The following is a 16,759-nucleotide window of genomic DNA, read 5'->3' on the forward strand; positions in this document are numbered from 1 at the left end:
ATGCACGTGTGTTCTGCAAAAAAGAGCCTGGAAACGACTCGGCACATCTAAATGAAATGCCAAGATACTCACCCAGCGAGACACGCAGGAAATGTGCACCTTCCAGAAGCTTTGGGATTCAAGGAAGATGGAAGGATTCACTGGCCAGTAGTCGAGATAAGTAAGAGACAATTAGAGTATTGGTGGAAATAAAGCAGGGAAGAGATTGATAGAACCGGAGTCATTGCCAGCGTTGGTAACGATAGCGATATAGCGATAGAGGTTTTAATTACGAAAGTTAAGATCGACGTCAGATAGACAAAAGGCTCGATAGCGATAGATGTTGTTAAAAAAAAAAAACTTGGACGATGCTTAAGCTTCGGCTTTAAGAGTGGAACGCCATAGCATTCAATGATCCCTGACTGCTTCTCACGCTTACCGGCAAATGCAGCTTCACCATCATCATCACAATCATCAGCCTATTTTTATGTCTACTGCAGGACGAAGGCCTCTCCCTGCGATCTCCATTTACCCCTGTCTTGTGCTAGCTGATTCCAACTTACACCTGCAAGTTTCCTAATTTCATCAACCCACCTTGTTTTCTGCCGTCCTCGACTGCGCTTCCCTTCTCTTGGCACCCATTCTGTAACTCTAATGGTAATGTAACTGCAGCTTATGTAACCGTAATGTTTACCGAGAAACGCTGGCTGCGAACGAACGCTATGCATGAAGGAAAGCTTTCTGGTAATTTTTTTCTTTCCCTTGCACGGCGGGCGCCGCCTCTGCCGAGCCCTGTCTGGATGGTGTTTTTTTTAAGGAACCGAGCGTCGCTCGCCGGTCTGATTGGTAGAAACGGGGCCTTTTGGGCGGGCCGATCCCGGAGGTCGTGCAGAGCCACGCAAAAAAAAAAAAAAAAAAAACATTAAGTCATCTTAAAGTTTCTGTTATTGTTTCGCACTTTTAATTGTTATGTCGGAGAAGATTTAACGTAAAACGCATGCGCTAGCTGTCGGTGTTTAGTTTCATGACATTTGTTTGTGGGCTGTCATTCTCAAAATTCCGACCAATAATATAGCAAGGCGTTGCTTATACATATACCTAAATATACGGAAATTTTTTGCTCACTGACAGTGCCGCCGACGCCGACACCGGATTCTCTGCGACACGGGGCTGTCAACGCTATCGCGTTAAAACGTGATCAAATCAAGCAGGCTAGGCGACTGTCTCCGCCGCGTTTCGAAAGGGGATGCCAATAAACATCATCACCGGGCAGAGAGGGCGGCGAGAAAAGACGGAAGGCAGTCCTTCCCGAGTGCTCCACCATAGCATGTAGAGACCGAACCACGAGGAACAGATTTTCGACCGATTTTCGGCGTCGACGCTCAACCAGTTTCATCGATGGCTCTCAACCACAAGACCTGGAGAGGTATTCTGTAAGAGTCCACCAAGTGCCACCAATTGTCCATTTCGTCACATCCAATCAGCACTTCATCAGCCGGCGAAATGGACATGTCCACTTGGTGGACTCTTGCAGAATACCACCCCTGCACCTCGCGGACGGCAACAGCGGAAGCTTGAAAGGACTTAGAGAGGGCCTAGTTGGTGGATACATCTCATACCGGAAGCTTTGTCTGTATGTGGCCTCCACGCTCACTTACGCAGCGCTTCGTGTCCTCTAGGAGGCCATAGTTTGTGTTAGCTGTGCTAGGCTCCTTCTTCGACCGCCACTTCCACCGTGGGCGCTGGACCACCGAAGCATTGACACTGAGGCCACGTTTATAGTTCTGCTTGAATTCCTTGGATGGTGCCCATAACTACGGCTGGTATACAGACTTCCCGTTCCACATGCTCTTTTGTCATTGCTTGATCAGAACAGTGGTATATAAAGGACATATACCCTGTATGAAACTCTTTATGACTACTGCAAATCGTGCGAGTTGAAGCAAAGTGTGACGAAACATAGTGTAGAACACCTCTAAGTTAACGTGAGGGCATACTGCGGTTCTGTGAGGCTGGATATGCACACAGAAACAAGTACATTCGTTCTGAACAATTAACCTTAACGTCACGTGGTAGACTCATGCGTAAACAATTCTAATGTGTGAACTCACTGGTGGAGCGATTTGCCCGAAATGAGAAACTTCATTCGTTGAACTCCTCCAATACACCCTTCACCACATGATCTGGGAATGCAAAAAGAACCTGACTCGTGCTTAAACGATTCTCCTCTTGGAACTGCTTTTGCATGTTAGCATGAAGTTTGGCTGTGCAGTGCTTTGCCCGAAAAGCGAAATGTCACTTTGAACTTCTCGGATAGTGTTCTAGCATTACGCAGGTGCGACGCATTGGCGCGACGCAGCACGTAGATTAAAGCTCCTGCTGGGTACAAGGCACCGCGCTCCATGAAGTTACAAGGCGTCTCGCCACACTGACACGCTGTGCACTGCTAAGCGCCGCTAGTAACGTTGCAGGCGTGGCATTCCTCGGTGGTGTACAAGACGAGACCAACGGGAAACCGTCGGCGTTAGTGAGTTTAGTCAGTGCCCCGTTAACTTGAAACTTGAAACTTGAAATATTAGATGAGGCTAGGTTGACATTTACAGCTCGGACCACAGCACGCACACAGCAGCTCAACAGGACCTCCACGATGCGTACATAATGTGCGTGTACACAACGCTCATGCCAACAGCGGAAGGCAGGGCGCTGGCATGGCTCCGCCTCCGAGACGACTGAGCGTAGCGTTGACGGTGCGTTCACTTCGGTTGGTCATTTTTTTTTGCAGCCAAACTCGCACCGCGCCTCTGGAGACCCCGCTAATCCTCTGCACGTACACTTCGGGCATACACGGTCAATCGCGGAACAGCACGACGGCGGCGACAGTGAAGCCGATAGCCTGAATGCGGATCTAGCGTTTGTATTGGAATGAACGGAAACCACCACGAACGGAGTACACGTTGCACCCAAGGAGCCTAGTGTACAGAGAGACGGTAAGGAGCATAAAGATAAAGATTAAAGTTGGTGGTACTTTCCAATAGAGTCGTTTCAAAAGCGCTGTTCCTATTAAATGCGCAAAAAATTCTATGGTTACCGAACAAGAAAACTCTTCGTGGGTCCGTCCGTCCTTCACATAAGACGACCACTTTCAAGATAGAGCCAGCAGCAATGTTTTCGCCAGCTGCGTGAGAAGACGACGACGAACGCGCGAGCGAGCAGTGGCAGGATCGCGAGGGGCAGCATGGGAACGCTGACATGATCAGCGGCTTCCATGGAGGAAACAAACTTCCTTCATGGCGGCATCGGAGGCAGCTGTGGAAGACGACGATCACGAACGCGCCAGCAGTGGCAAGAGCGCGTCTCTGTGACCACGTGACGTGTGCAATCAGGCACGCACTAGGCACACCTTTAGTAAGCCAGAACTGTTGAGCAGCCGTGGCTTCGGGTGGGAACGTCGTCAGCACACCGGGCGCCGCCACCTGCAGTAGTTTGCTTGCCTCATCAGTTTACGTTGCACCGACTTCCACAGCAGTTCGTGTCGCTGCAGCACTGTCGCATTTACCGTAATGGCGCCAAGACGACCGCAGCCGCTGAGCAGTGCTAGGATTACCAGCAGTGTTGAGTGCGAGCACTCAACGCCACCTCCTTACTACGAAATACTTACGCATCATTCAGCAGACTCCTCGAGGAGATCCTACGTAAATTTTGGCCACGATATCGAGCGGAGTCTCCGCCTGGCGGACACTGGCTGCACCACGCATAGTGTAGATGGCGCGTCGCGTCGTCTGCTATACATGTTTATGCGCGTACGCGCGGCGTGGTTGTGGCGCCGTCGTAAATACTGGCATGCATTTTATTGCGATAGCAATTATATGGACACTCCAAAGCAGATTTCTGCCGTCGGCGTCGCCGTCGTCGTCGCCGTCGCCGTGAGGTTCCGTATGACGTCAATGGAGATGAAATCGTCGCCGCGCGATGATAAGTGGTTCTTGAGGGAAAGGGAAAGGTTGGCGCTATCTTCTGCAGCCCTTGAGGGAGCACGGCTCAGCGCCAGCGCCGCCGAACGCTGTATGTGCGAGTGAAAGGGCGCGAGGGACGCGCGCTTTCACGGGGAGTGAACGCACGGCGGAGAACAAACGCGCGTTCTGTGCCGTGCTTCCTTAAGGGCTGCAGAAGTAGGCGTCTCTTTCCTCCTTTACAATCACCATATATGTACAGCAAACGCACCTTCTTCTGACGCACGAAAGGCCGTGGGGGGGGGGGGGGAGGGGAGGGAAGGGAGGGGACGTTTAGCTGCGGCACCAAGTGCCTATTTATATCGGAGGCTCCGGCCATAGTCACCAACGCCGCACGCATTTTGTGCGAACGCGGGCAAAACGCCGACGGCGTCGACAACAGTTCTGCGTGTTGCCGGTGCTGCTGCATGTCCAAGGGTATACACCTGATAAAGCTACTATCATTACTCCGTATAGCTCTCTACAAATTTGCTATCGCTATTGATGCTTCGCCTTTCAGGTGAAACTGCAACAACTTTTTTTGACGATATAGAAAATTTGGCCTTGCGTTGTAGTCTTTGTGCCGTAATAAGACAAATGACAGCACGTATCGAGCTCGCGATTTGTGATAGTCTCGCCCTCCGTTCATTACAATCATTTCAATTTTATTGCCGCACTGTGTTTCAAGCAATTTAGCGTCGTTTTACACAATTGAAGTTGTCGCTGCGAGTTCCGAGTGCAGCACTTTAGCGATTCCTTGTTGCGATGTGTGGATCATTCCGCAATCTTTGTGATACTACGAAACACAAACGAGGCGGCGTGAAGATCGCTCAGTAGCAGACAAAAGTAACGTTAAGCACTCATATGATACATCGCCAGGTACACTTCATCTTACGCGTTCAAAAGCAAGACTGTCACTTAATGGATAGTCGAACATCCTTAGCTGTTCTCGAGGGTCCTTCTGTGTGTGGACAGCCCACTATACGCAAAAACAAATTTTGCCTCGTCATTTTTGGCACAGTGGTACTTTGATTCGCTGCTGTGACGCGGAAACAGAAATAGAGTATTACAAGAGGATCATGTGTAACATTCTAGTCGCTATACATAGGGCGTCATAGCACTTAGGTTTAATATTCTGCGTTCTTTAGTATGGCGTTGTTAGGTTGACTGAATGTAGCGGCCGTTATTTGCTGAAATAAATAAGATAACGTAATAACGAAATAAATAAATTAACGTAATTAGTTTGGCCGTTACAATTATTTAACCTTTTTCGCATCACTCTTATGATCGCAATCACGAAAGGACGGCTTTGCACTTAAGTGCTACGCTTTTACTTTTAGTGCGATAAAAAAAGGAGGGCTATCCTGCCACTGGCGCTATCAGTCAGTGATGTACCTTGTTTAAGTTAACTATATTGTAACTGACAGACAATCGAAAAATGAATAAAAGGCGGTAATGTATGCGCACAACCTGTTAAACTGAGTCACATTTACAATTCTCGCGGACAACTTTGTGTGGCAATCAAGGGGAAGCTACGGGGGCGGTCATTCTTCACATGTGTTTGTGACTTCATTTGTGCATGCAGAAGCGACGCCAAAGCGACCCGGGCCTGTGGGCGATGACGCATTTCCAGCGACAAGTTCAGAACCCTACCGCGGCTTGACTACAGAGTGAAGAACCGGCCGTTCCTGGTGTGACCCCTCTCGCGAAAACTTGGTCGAGGCTCGAAGAATAACATCGCAAAAGTTAGCCGATCCGAGATAAAGCTAGATGGGGACGCCAGCTTCGCTGTTTGCCGAGCCTTCGCACCACTTGTGTGAAGCTGCCCCATTTTTTTTTTTGTACTGTGGAGGTGTTTCAAAGAATCACGACGAAGCAGGGCGGCTTCGCTGCACCTTCTTCATTTCAGTTCGTATACGTCAGCGTCCATTGTCATTACATGGTCATGAAAAGTATGGCGATTCAGTTTTGTTTTACAGCGTAAGCTGTTATGGGCTCATTCCTATAGCCGTTTCGGGTCGCGATGATGCCGCAGCCGGCGGCTCCCGCCTCGTAACCGCTATCGCTGGAAACGCGAAAAAAATACCCGATAACCGCCGGGATCGCACCCGCGCCCGCTGCGCGGGAGCCAGATACTCTACCACTGAGCCACGCAGGGGGAGACGACTTGAGCCTCCGCCAGTATGGTGGCGCCATCTAGGTAAGATGCTTGCAAACGCGGCGTCCGCAGGCGCAGACGGCGATATGCGATTCAGACGAGGCACGCAATCAACGGGCTCCCGAGCTGCCGAGCCTCCGTCAGTGTGGTTGCGCCATCTAGTTAAGGTGCCTTGCAAACGCGGCGCACGAGGCGAACAGACTGCCGCGAAGACCCTGTTGTGCGTGGTGCCCAAATTGGAGCTACTCTTGAGCCGCTCCACCAGCTTACGCTGTGACTGTGCTGCATGTGCCGCGCAAGCCTGTGACTTCTTTTGTACAACACTAGAATCGCAACGTGGGAGAAAGAACGGCTGCTACGTACGGCCGCAACAAGAATGGTCGAAAATTGAGATGAAATACTCCCATTAGGGAAGCTATATGCAAGCACAGCGCTTGCATGTAGGCTCCCTAACTCCCATAATGCTTTACAGCGCACCTGGAGGAATCCGTTGGCGTAACGCGTCATCATCTTGAGGCCAGGTCTAGTCGTGTAGAAGCCAGTCCACGTGTGTTTTGGTCGGTCCGTGTACGGCAGGAGGTCGTCTTCGAAACGTGGCCACGAGCGCGACTTGTCGGAGTGGAGGGCCTTCATCGAGAGAAATGACGGTGCGGGTTTCAAAGAACGCTATGAATTGTTGGCATATTTGGTACAGGTTCATCTTTGGAAAAATGGCACAGTACATACGGCATCTCTCCAGATATCGTCTGCTCTTATTTGCCATTTTTCTTTCATGTCATTTCTACCGAGATGAATTCAAAGGATAGTTTTTTCCTGTGGTGAAGAAAAATAAGCGGCTTTGGCTAATATTGTTAGCTTAAACTGCAATTTACAATGTTAGTGGGATCGGGAAGGAATGTTTTAAATCGAGAACGTCGTTAAACCAGAAACACTGAAAACTTAAGAGCAAAAATGTCCTGTTTTTTTTTTTTTTTTTTTTTTTTTTTTACTCTGAACAAGTTATCTTCAATAGCGAGCGCTTCTACCGCGTCTTGAGTTCCTTCATAGAAGCGGCAAACGTTAGGTCAATGTGTTCTTCGCCTCAGTTGAAACCAAGCGTAACCACAGTTCACTCTTAATTTTCCCCCCAAACTTCCTTGCTTTGGCATTTTCTAAAAATTAGGTACTGCTGCCACTCTGGTTTAAGAATGAACACATAGACAACGCTGCCTCTGAGTTTAAGACAGTGCCATGAGACACAGAGCGCTTTATACGAGTATTTGTAACACCGATATCGTAACCATATTGCTTGTTTCAAGGCATCGCGTCTCCTTAATTTTTACCGCCGCCTATACACAGCGACACGCACGCCTTGTGGTGCGAGCGGGGCTCGTACCTCCAGGAAGCAGGCGGGCGTCGAGTACATGACGTTGACGGGCTTGAGCTCGTTTCCCCGGAACAACCACCGCATAAGGTTCATCGGCCAGCGCCCCACACGGTTCGCGCGGCTCAGCAGGGTGTCCGCGTCCCGATAGTGCTCGACCGCGTTGGTCCAGGTCAGGTCGTCGCCCATCATGAGGGGAACCGTTTTACCGCCGTACTCTTTCTCCTGCGTAAATTGAACGTCGTGTTCCGTACAGAGGTCGCCCCAGCCAATCGTGCACCGAGATTTAAAGGTAGACGGATCGTCATACGCGAATAAGGCCGAGTGAACGTTGTTCGGACTCCAGCTGACATGCCGCCGGTCTCTGGTTTGTTGCCCGACATCTAATGAGTTAATTAAAATCTTTTTAATTGTTGTTCTAATCATCACTATGTCCGTTAGGGACATACTGACGAGGACATACGGAAATAAGCATGCGGCGTGTGTTTATTTGTTTATATGTTCCGGTGGAGAGAAAAAGCTCAACAAGGCTGATTCTTGGGCTAGTTGGTACGGTTTCCTCATATTGGCTAAGCCTATAGCGCAAGAACAAGGGTATTGACGTGCGCATGCGTAGACTCGTAGAGTGTGATCTATCTTTTGTTTTTGGTATCCTTCATACCTACTTCGCAATATATTTGCCTCTGTGTTTCAATAAACGTCAGTTGAAAGTTAACGCTGTCCTGTGTCTCTGTGACGTCCCTGTCTTTTTTTGAATTGCGCTATAGGCTTAGCCAATATGAGGAGAGAAGAGAGAAAAAGCCCCCGAAATATATTAAAAAAAGAATTACATGTCATCGCGCATGTGAGAACGTGCTTATGCACATGGAATAGCAGTGCTATCGAACAGTCTCTCAGGGAAAGCAAGCCGCTCATCAGGTTCATTGCTCAGGATAGCAAATTTTTTAATGATGACACAGTAATCATGAACAGCTCGCGGTCCCACAGAGACTGCTTGATGGCGCATGGTCGCGTATTTTTTTAATGTTTCGTGGGCTTTCTCTCTTCGCCGGAAAAGAATAAACACGCGATGTGCACCTTGCCGGACACATATCATTTTCACGTCTGTTACGATTATCTACCACTCCCTAATTGACACATTGACGATTGGAACAATTAAAGTTAGATAATTGCATCTAAATAACTAATTAGATGTCAGGAAATAACAAATGACTAGCATTTTCTGAACGGAATTCCGACAAAATGTGTTTGGCCTCATTCGCGCAAAACGATCCGTACTTTTTAAAATCTCGGGGTATGATAGCCGGGACAGCCTGTATATAAGGAAAGTCGCCACAGCATTATCAAATATGTTTAGGATCGGAAGCATTGTTTATAAAAGTTCTATGCGAGAAGAGGTTCCTTGTGCGAGGTTCTACCGGGACAGTGCATTTGATTCAACGCTTCGTTTACTAGGTGTGCGAAGCATTTGAGAACGTACTGTACACACTCGAGTAATAGCCACACTTGTGTAAAAGCCACACCCTCAACTTCGCAACACATAATTCCTAGGAAAAGAGAGAGAGAGAAAAGGTCGACGCAGCTTGTCTCCTATTTGATTGCGAGCGTGAGGAGTATGGAGTTTTCGAACACTGTGGCGAAAAGCTTTAAGGTAACATGCGTATGTAATGTCATGGATGGCATGGGAGACAAATGTGTCTATGAATGTGTTGCCTAACCGAGCCTGGGCAGGGGTGACAATGAGAGTGCTGAGGAATAGATGGACACCAGCTGCGTAATATCCATCTGTGAACAAATAAGTGCGTTAGGAAAACAACCACGTTCACTATTTTAGGAACAAAAAATCATGGCGATTACCCACGGCCAGGAATTTCGAACCGAAATTGGACACCCGTGCAGGAGCTGTGCCTCCTCAAGATCATCAAAAAGAAGCGTGGCTTTTACGTGCGTATATACGGTAATTACGACTACGGGACAGCAATTACATTTCAGAGAAGATTAGCTATAGTATATTAGTTCCGAAATTTTTGTGTTTTTATTTATCAACGTTTTCGATGTTTGTTAAAATAGAAACAACTTCAGCCTGAATAAATGACTGAATACGGCTTCAAAAAAGCTGTAAAAAGCTTCGAAAAAAAGTACTTCCACTTTAGCGGCTTTTGTATACCGCACATTAACGCGAAAGCGTTAAGGGCCCGGTGTCGGAAAAAAATCCGGTGTCGGTATCCGGAGTCGGCGTCTAGTGAGCGAAACTTTCCGTATATATATTTAGGTGTATATATATAAGCCAGGCCTTGCTGTATGATATGCGGCATATGCGGGTTATATTGGCACACCATTCTATCACTAAAGTTGCTCATACCTTGTCTTACATTCTTGGGAAAGCTATTCGTCGAAATTTTGAGAATGACAGCCCACAAACTAATGTCGTGAAACAAAACACCCACATGGCATGATTTTTAGTTTACATCTTCTCAGACTGAATTAATAAAGTGCGAAACAACGGAAACCTAAAATAATGTAATTTTTTTGGCATGGCTGTGCACAATCTCCGCGATCGGCCCACGGAAGAGGCCTCGTTTCTACCAGAAAGCTCGCCTAGCGCTCGCATAGCGTTCGCCGTCAGCGTTTCCCGGTAAACATTGCGGTTACTTAAGCTGCAGCTGCCGTGAAGCGAAGCGTGAGAAGCAGTCAGGGATCTTTGATTGCTATCGCGTTCCACTCTCAAAGGCGAGGCTTACGCGTCCTACAAAATTTTTAGCTCTGTGCGTATGCTTGTTCGTCTTCCTCTCAGTGACGCCACACCCATACATAGCAGCGTAGCCGTTTAATTAGAATTTTATAGACTTCTTTAGGTGATGCAGCATTTTAAAAAATCGCCTATGGTAGATAGCACAATTACAGTCTTTGAGCTGCGCGAGAAATTGTAGTGCATACTCAACTAATTAACAAACATTATCTGAATATCTTTTCATTAATTAGGTTGTGGCGCATATTGCAATTCAAGAATTGTAGCCGGTGAGTTCTCAAGGCGTATCCACTTAGCACGGATTCTCAGGAGAACTCCAGCTTGAGGATATTTTTTTTCGAACGTTGCGAAGAAATACACTGGCGTTCCAGTTACTTGACTGATTCAATGAATAAGATGGCGTTTGGTTAAAAAAGTAAGTAGAAGAACAGTGCATGTTTACCCCAAGTTTCACGGCGCGCATCTTGAAACCAGTATATCCTCAAAATTTTCGTTGTAAGTCGATATACCTTGCAGACTCACCGGCTATATTTCGTTACCTGAAATATGCGCCGTACAGTAATTAGAATAAAAGTTATTCAGTAAAATTGTTGTTAATTAGTTGATCACGAATTTTGATGTGTCGTGGAAGTAACCGGTGCGATTTGTCGAATTCGCCATGAGTGAAGTAAACCACCACGACAAAAAAAAAGCATCCCTTGGCTGTCCTGGTCGTACTTCACTTTGTTTCGCGTTTATTACAGCGTCGTAAAAAAACAAAAAAAAAAAAAAAAAAAAACACTTTCTGACAGAAAGTGTTCTCTCAGTGCCACTGAGAGAAAGCTCAGTGGCAAGGCCTTCTTTATCTTACAGGTGACCATGGATGAACGGAAAGAAAATGAGGGAAGGATCATGGTGGAATATAACTGGAGCCAGAACAAGTCGGCCCAACACGTCATCGTGTCACGGTACGTTTTAGCGTCTTCCGCCACCGCGCTCAGCGCACGCTCTTCCGTAAGGACAACGGGTGCGGGAGGAAGGTGTGGCTGTCGCACTCCTACGTTACAACGAAGACGATAAATGCATACGCTGCAATAAACGACCGAAGTTGCCCAAAAAAATATCGGGAAGAAAATGGGCCCGGAGGGCACTGTAAACAATTTACGCCCTCAAAAGGGGAAAAAAGGTAATCAAGTGAACAAAATCGGACATTCTAAATCACTTTGGGTCGCTTTTGGTTCCACCACATATGCCCTGCGTAACCTCACTTTTATATCGAATCAGGACAGGATCTGCTAGTACACTGGCCTGGTTATTTAAGACGGGGCGATTCAATTCTCCTAACTGTACGGCATGCGACGAGACAGGAGATATTGAACACTTTCTGTGGTCGTGCCACAAATTCAAAGATGAAAGAGACGCTCTCCTGGAGAATCTGCAAAAAAGGACCTTCCGCATGCGTGCCTGAAAGACCTTGTATTTCCCGAGGGATCAGTTATAGCCCGCAAGGAAACTTCACGTCTCCTTATGGAATTCTTAAGAGAGACTGGTTTGATGGACATATGGTGAAACCCTTGAGCGATATTCTAAGAGACGCTCGGGCGGAGCAATTGCCGGCCTTGATCGCCAGGCTAAACCCGCCTGTTGCTACAATTCACCACCACCACCATAGGGGAAAAAGGGCGTAAATCTATAACTCGTACCCTTACACCCAAAAAGGGTGTAAAGATGCGAGTTGCAAACAGATTTACACCTTTCTCACTTTTAAGGGTGAAAATGATTTTACGATGTGGTTGGCAAAGCCCCCGAAAAGGTGCGCGCTGATTAAAATCTACCGCGAACCAAGCACACTGTGCGGAGTCCGCCTGGCGGCAGGGTCACGTGGTAGACCGACTTTTTGTCGCTCTAGAAAAGGCGAAGGGGATCGTTTCACGGGGAGTTGACTAGCGAATGCTGGCTCCGCGACGTAGTGCTTCCTCCTACCATATTTACTCGGAAATAGGTCGAAAGCAAATATGGGTCGACCCCTATAATATTGAAGTCGCCGAGAAAAAAAAATCGAATATAGGTCAACCCGTATCGTTTTAGGAAAACGAAATAATTTGAGCATGAGGAACCTTTAGTTACCGTAAGCTCGGCTATCTCAATATCGCTAGTCGATGCCCCAAGCTGCGTTCACGTCTGAACGGCCAGAGAAGTCGTTCTCGACGGATGCCTCGCAGGCGTCCTCGGCGCTTCAAACGACGTCGTAGTCGGTGCCCTCGAGTGCATTGGATTAGCAGCATTTCTATATTAAAGCCAGCCTGGATAATCTGCTAACCGCCTTTACAGCGGACGTAACGCAGGAACTCCGTTGGCCTGGTACTCTTGCTAGATTTGTTCACAAATATAGCCCAAGATTCTTTGGTCGCGAATATGGGTTGATAGCTCATTTTTAGGGGTGTGCGAATACTCAAAACTTTCAAATAACGAATCGAATAGGGTCGTATTTGATTTGGCCTTCGAATCGAATAATCACTATTCGTTAATGCGAATATGTTTCGAATACGTTTCGAATATTTCGAATGTCAACTGCGCCCACCCAAATAAGCATAAAATTTGAGCAGGAGTACGGTAAATTTTCACCCCCGCGGGTATAGTATAGACATAAAGCATGACAACTTACGTAGTGGAGCGGGCCACGTCACGTAAGTACTTGACGTCACGTAAGTACGTCACGTAAGTACTTCACGTACTTCACGTCACGTAAGTACTTCGCGTCACGTAAGTACTTCACGTCAAGTACTTCACGTCACGTAAGTACTTGACGTCCCTTGACCGGATGTACAGCGATAATTCGCGCTCTCTGAAGAGTCCTGTGCATGCGAAAAGACTGCTTGTTTGCTCCTGATAATTAATTTCTGCTTTTAATAAGCAACGCTTCATAATCTGCTAATCACAGAAAAGTGCTAATCTTAAGAGTAATGGGATGTGAACATCGTTTTATACGCGTCTATTTATTATTCGAAAAAAAATCGAAAAGTATTTCCCGTATTCAATTCGTTTCGGTTCGCTTTTGGCACTATTCGGTTCGTATTCGATTCGGTCTCACAGTTCACTATTCGTATACCACTACTACTCATTTTGAGTAACATTACCGAAAAAAAAGTTGACCTATATTCGCATAAATACGGCAGTTCCCTTCCTTCCTGCATGCAGATCACAGTTAGCCGTTTGAAACCATGAGCTCCTTTGTTGTATCGAAAACAAGGAATTTGGCCGCGTTCAAGAAGTTGGCGATCACCAAATCACCATGGCTGGCACCTAAGGCCATTATAGATCTGCATGTGTTTTAATCTCCGGACTCAGACTGTAAGCTGCTACTTTGGATTAAATGTGCTGGGTGGATGGTGGAAGGGTTCATGTAGACGATCTTGAGTGCCTAGACAGATAGAGTGATAACGTTATTGTCTATGACGGCCCACGGCTGTGTTCTCAAATACCTCGCCCACCCCACACACATGCCGATGACGCCGAAGAAAGAGAACTGAAGAAAACCGACGGAGCAAGACTTACCAGATGCTGTGCGTGTTTCAGCAGGGCGTTATGTGCCAAGTACCGGTAATTCTGAAACTTGAGACCAAGGCAAGCATTGGTACACTTTCGGACACGCGTAGAGCAAGTACAGAGGTCAACACACTTGTCTAGAACACACTCCTGAGGGCCAAAGCAACCACCAAAGGTTAAGCCGACCACCAGGTCGAGAGAAATCAATGGAAACATTAATCACGAAACCTCATAAACAGGCGATATTGTGCTACATCTCATCTTCAGATGTCGCCATCGCAGTCCTGAGAACGTGGTTTGGGCATTCTAGAGACGAGTGTTGACTTCTGTACGCAGTTCGGCTAAATAAGTGGACGCTCTTTCACATATTTTTTTTCCCAGCTGCGCAATCACTCGCACCTGCACTCCTGTCCATTCGTACTCGTGCTCTAATACTAACTTTCCACGTCCACGCACGCTCACTGGCACTTACGTTCGTACTGTGTTTGCTAAATAACGAAAGCCTTTTCTGAGGCATCGAGCCAAATTTTGCTGCTTGATTTATCTGTATGTTTATATGATATTGGAAACGTTATCAACAAATCGTGAGCCTCTCCACAAGGTAAAATTAAAAACGTAACGACTACGCGAGACTAAGTGGGCTCCTTTCAGCAATTATGCAGTCCGCTGCCACACACAAAGCAGCCGCTCGCAAGAAGTCAGCCAAAAACTTTATTCAGGTCCTGAGGACCTGAATAAAGTAATTCCTTCCTTATATTTCTTATTTTGTGCGAGCCACATGCGTATAATGCATAGGGAAACTCCGGATAGTTTCGTTTTTTTTTTCGGACAAACAAAGAATTCCTTCGATTAATGCTAATCGTCTTGTGATTATCGAGCACGAGACGTGCGGCCTCGTTCCGTGTAGCTGTTAGCTATATCTGTGTCATGATGAAGAACGGCCTGCGTGATGCTCGTCATGGGTATACGATGTTCTGGAGAGGCGTACGCACAGAGAAGTATGACAGATACGTAACTACATAGATGGCTTCTACTGCGGTCGATCCTCGATACAACGAACACAGATATATGATATTGTCGTCATAACAAAGTAAATAAAACTTGTCTCACTCTTACGGTGTAACATAGTGGGTGTTTCACTTTACTTGGGCCAAACATTAAACATATGCAAATGCTACTTAGCAGGAGAGAATCAATGTAACGCTGTTTGCCGTTGCTTGGAGATACTGAGATTATCTTTTGCATTCCGCCTAATTAAATAATCAGTCCTAATTAAATAATGAGCTCCTCAATTATTATTATTAGATGAAAAGTATCAATGTTAAAATTGTAGAGCAACATGAAAAACTCACGATACAGCTTTCTGTTGCTCAATACACGCTACATAAAAGTGTTCTCCCGAACGTGAAAGAAGCCCGCGAATAAACGCAAAATTGCCGCGCGACTGGCGGCTCCAGGCACTTTGCGTGCATTTGCGGACATCTTTCATCGCATATATATAGGGTGTTTTACTTAACTTTAGCCAAACATTAAAAATATGCACATGCTACTTAGCTGGACAGAACCAGGGTAATGTTTTTTGCTGTCGCTTGGAGATGCTCAGATTATTTTAACACGAAAGTGTTTTATGCCGGGGTCCACCAAGACTTCACTGACGTATTTCCGTCACGGAAATACGTCAGTGAAGTCTTCACGTCAGTGAAGACGTATTTCCGTGACGTATTTCCGTCACGGAAATACGTCAGCTTACAATGTACGCGAACATAATACAAAGAAAGAAACCAGGAGAAAAAGTTCCACAAACATGCAAAATATGGAAATCGAACCCACGACCTCTCGGTCCGCGACGATAGATCGCCGAGCGTTTAACCCATTGCGCCACAAACGCATTTGCAGAGAGCTACACAGACGCGCCTTATATATCTAACACTCCTCCGTGTACCCGCGCTCTTGCTCGGGGCGGTGCCGCCGCCTACGAGCAGAAAAGAGAAGTACTGCATTATGACACTAACGCGCACCGACAGTGAACGCTTCGGTGGTCTCAGCACTACGACGCCTCGATGCCAGCATTCGAAGGGACGCTGGCATCAAGAAGCACTACCAACGCCAGGTGGCGTTCACCGTACTCAGCACAGCGGAGCGTGGCCTCCGCAATTAGCTCTGAAAATGTTTCTGAAGTTGATCGCGGAGGCTGCAATTACGACGCGCTGTACGCGCTGATTTGACTCGGTGACGATTCAGTTACGTGCTTTGTCTTGCGCGTTGTATTAGTGTGTCAGTTACGTGCTTCGTCTTTCGCGTTGTGCTAGCGTGTGCAGCGTAGTGCAGCTTCCATATGCACGACGGTTGCTCATGGTCATCGACGTTGGTAGTCGTGATGGAGGAGACGTGCCACCAGGCGTCAGCGTGGGTGCATCAACGCCTAAGGGCGCTTTAGCCACAAAACACCAATAGACATTATATATCAATGTGCAATAAACATTACACTACTTCTGTGAAGACACGTTTCACTTTCGTGTTCTATACCGATTCCTATATAAGAGGGATCAACCACATTTTTTTGCATTACTGCTAATTACATAATTATAGTGTTTAGAAAAGGGTGCTTAGAAAAGGGTGTTTAGAAAAGGGTGTTTAGAAAAGGGTGTTTAGAAAAAACCATGGCACAAAAGGAGGTGGCGTGTGTGTTCTTTTTAAAAAATCATTAGGTGTGCTTAGAATGCCGGACGTACCAAATGTTGAATGCATATTTTGCAAGGTTTACTGTGGCAATATTAAATATGTGTTGGGGACCATGTACAGGCCCCCTTCATCTCCAGTAGTTCACATGGAGGACCTAAAGAGCTATGTGCTCTCACATATAAAGGCACGTGATTGGATGATTTTGACGGGTGACTTCAATCGACGCAACATTAACTGGATGAATATGTCTCATGGTCATGGTAATGCTGCAGCTTCTGAAATGATAAATTTTGCATTTGAGTTCGATTTATCCC

The 16,759-nt window shown here is 46.8% G+C and overlaps 1 protein-coding gene across 1 annotated transcript; it reads right to left on the reverse strand.

Annotated features, from left to right (window-relative positions):
• Positions 1-2,150: 2,150 nt before the first annotated feature.
• Positions 2,151-7,704, reverse strand: LOC119431555 (lysosomal alpha-mannosidase-like). Its single transcript, XM_049657912.1, has 3 exons — positions 7,502-7,704; positions 6,604-6,753; positions 2,151-2,162 (listed from the first exon to the last, which is right to left on the reverse strand). The coding sequence occupies exons 1-3, from the start codon at positions 7,679-7,681 to the stop codon at positions 2,151-2,153; spliced, it is 342 nt and encodes a 113-aa protein (XP_049513869.1). The 5' UTR covers positions 7,682-7,704.
• Positions 7,705-16,759: the final 9,055 nt, after the last annotated feature.

The sequence above is a fragment of the Dermacentor silvarum genome, chromosome 10 (genome assembly GCF_013339745.2).
Source record: "Dermacentor silvarum isolate Dsil-2018 chromosome 10, BIME_Dsil_1.4, whole genome shotgun sequence".
In the NCBI taxonomy this organism is placed as follows: Eukaryota; Metazoa; Arthropoda; class Arachnida; order Ixodida; family Ixodidae; genus Dermacentor; species Dermacentor silvarum.

Excerpts from the sequence above, each read along its gene's own strand:
- LOC119431555 (XM_049657912.1), bottom strand. The coding sequence starts at position 7,681 with ATGATGGGCGACGACCTGACCTGGACCAACGCGGTCGAGCACTATCGG. Across the intron at positions 6,754-7,501 it reads CGCCCGCCTGCTTCCTGGAG|GCCCTCCACTCCGACAAGTC; the intron begins GTACGAGCCCCG and ends CTCTCGATGAAG.